The sequence below is a fragment of the Trachymyrmex cornetzi genome, unplaced genomic scaffold, assembly GCF_001594075.2.
Source record: "Trachymyrmex cornetzi isolate Tcor2-1 unplaced genomic scaffold, Tcor1.1 scaffold637, whole genome shotgun sequence".
Classification (NCBI taxonomy): Eukaryota; Metazoa; Arthropoda; class Insecta; order Hymenoptera; family Formicidae; genus Trachymyrmex; species Trachymyrmex cornetzi.
Window position 1 is genome coordinate 313,799 of NW_017299956.1, and position 1,296 is coordinate 315,094.

General features: G+C 37.2%; 1 protein-coding gene across 2 annotated transcripts in view; it reads right to left on the reverse strand.

Annotated features, from left to right (window-relative positions):
• Nucleotides 1–1,296, reverse strand: part of LOC108766852 (acidic phospholipase A2 PA4) — a 21,058-nt gene continuing 19,762 nt past the window's right edge. Inside the window, exon 4 of one of the 2 annotated variants that reach the window (XM_018516385.1) lies at nt 1–208. In XM_018516385.1, coding sequence (XP_018371887.1) covers nt 106–208 — 103 coding nt within the window. In that variant the 3' untranslated portion in view covers nt 1–105. The remainder of the gene's footprint in view (nt 209–1,296) is intronic. The other variant, XM_018516384.1, reaches the window with a different exon arrangement.

Sequence of the window (1,296 nt, forward strand, 5' to 3'; positions counted from 1 at the left end):
GAAATTTTGTCTGCGGCAGCCCTAATCTGTAGTATGACGCATACTGGCCATCAATCCTTTCTCTTTCCGCGAGCGAAGGCTGCCTATTTCTCCGAGCTTCCAAATTCATTTGTTCATACTCAGAGGCATCATGGGCACATATTTGTCACTGGGTCGGAACTTGTATTGCGAGCACAATCGATCGGACACAGCCTCCGCGTAGCCGTTCCTGCAATAAATTTCATGGATCAATAATTTGTTAAATTTCATCGATAAGACAATTTGCCGAAACAACTTATAAAATCAGCAAAAAACCCTTCATCCACCAAAGCATTAAAACTAATTATAATTTCGCAGGGTAAAGAAACTTTCACCACAATATTGAGACTGATTAGATAAAAGCTGAAAGATAATTATGCTCCCTTAAGTCTCGTCCGGATGGATATAACTTGTAGTAGTGCGCCTGCGCACGCTTTCACAACAGTGTTTAAAGTACCGCCAAAAATCAAAACGTATGTCTGGCGCTTCCGCCTTGCGTGCCACTCCGTGAACTTAGTCCTTCCGTGCGCCGCTCGGCCGGCCCGCGCCCAGTGTTGTTAGACGGGCCGGATTTCAGACGCATGCGCGTTCAACATTTTTGAAAAAATTTTACATAGGCGACTAATGATCTCCTATTTACTAGTGATCGGTATGTTACTGAAACTACATTGGACGCGCATCATGCATCTGAAATCCGGCCCGTCCAACAATACTGCCCGCGCCATCCAGTGTTGGTAACCGTACGATAATTTTAGTACACGTACGATAATTTTACTTATACATACGATGTACGATAGCACTTCATTATCGTATGCCTAAAATACGATAATTTTATATTTCTGACTTATTACTCTTCTCTCTTAATTTTATATACATATTACCAACAGAGCAGGCATTGAAGAAGACGATGAATTAAATGACTTGGAGGATATCGTTATTTATTCAAAATCATAAAAATTAAATATAAATTTTAAATATTATTTGTTCTTTGAAGTCTGTTTATAATTTGCGAGTTATATATTGTTTAGTCTTATCAAAGATTTATCGTTCTAGGCACGTGGCTTAATCTGTGAAGTGAAATGACTATAATTGATGCTACTACGATAAATATGAAAAAATATACATATGTACTACATACATAAAAAACTGTGATATTGACAATACAAGTGAACTTACTGTCTACTGTCAACATATGTAAAAAGCCACATTTGTACTGTTTCTTTCTTTTAAAATTGTTTTAAATATACTGAAATAATCACTTTCCAATTTGTATTTTTA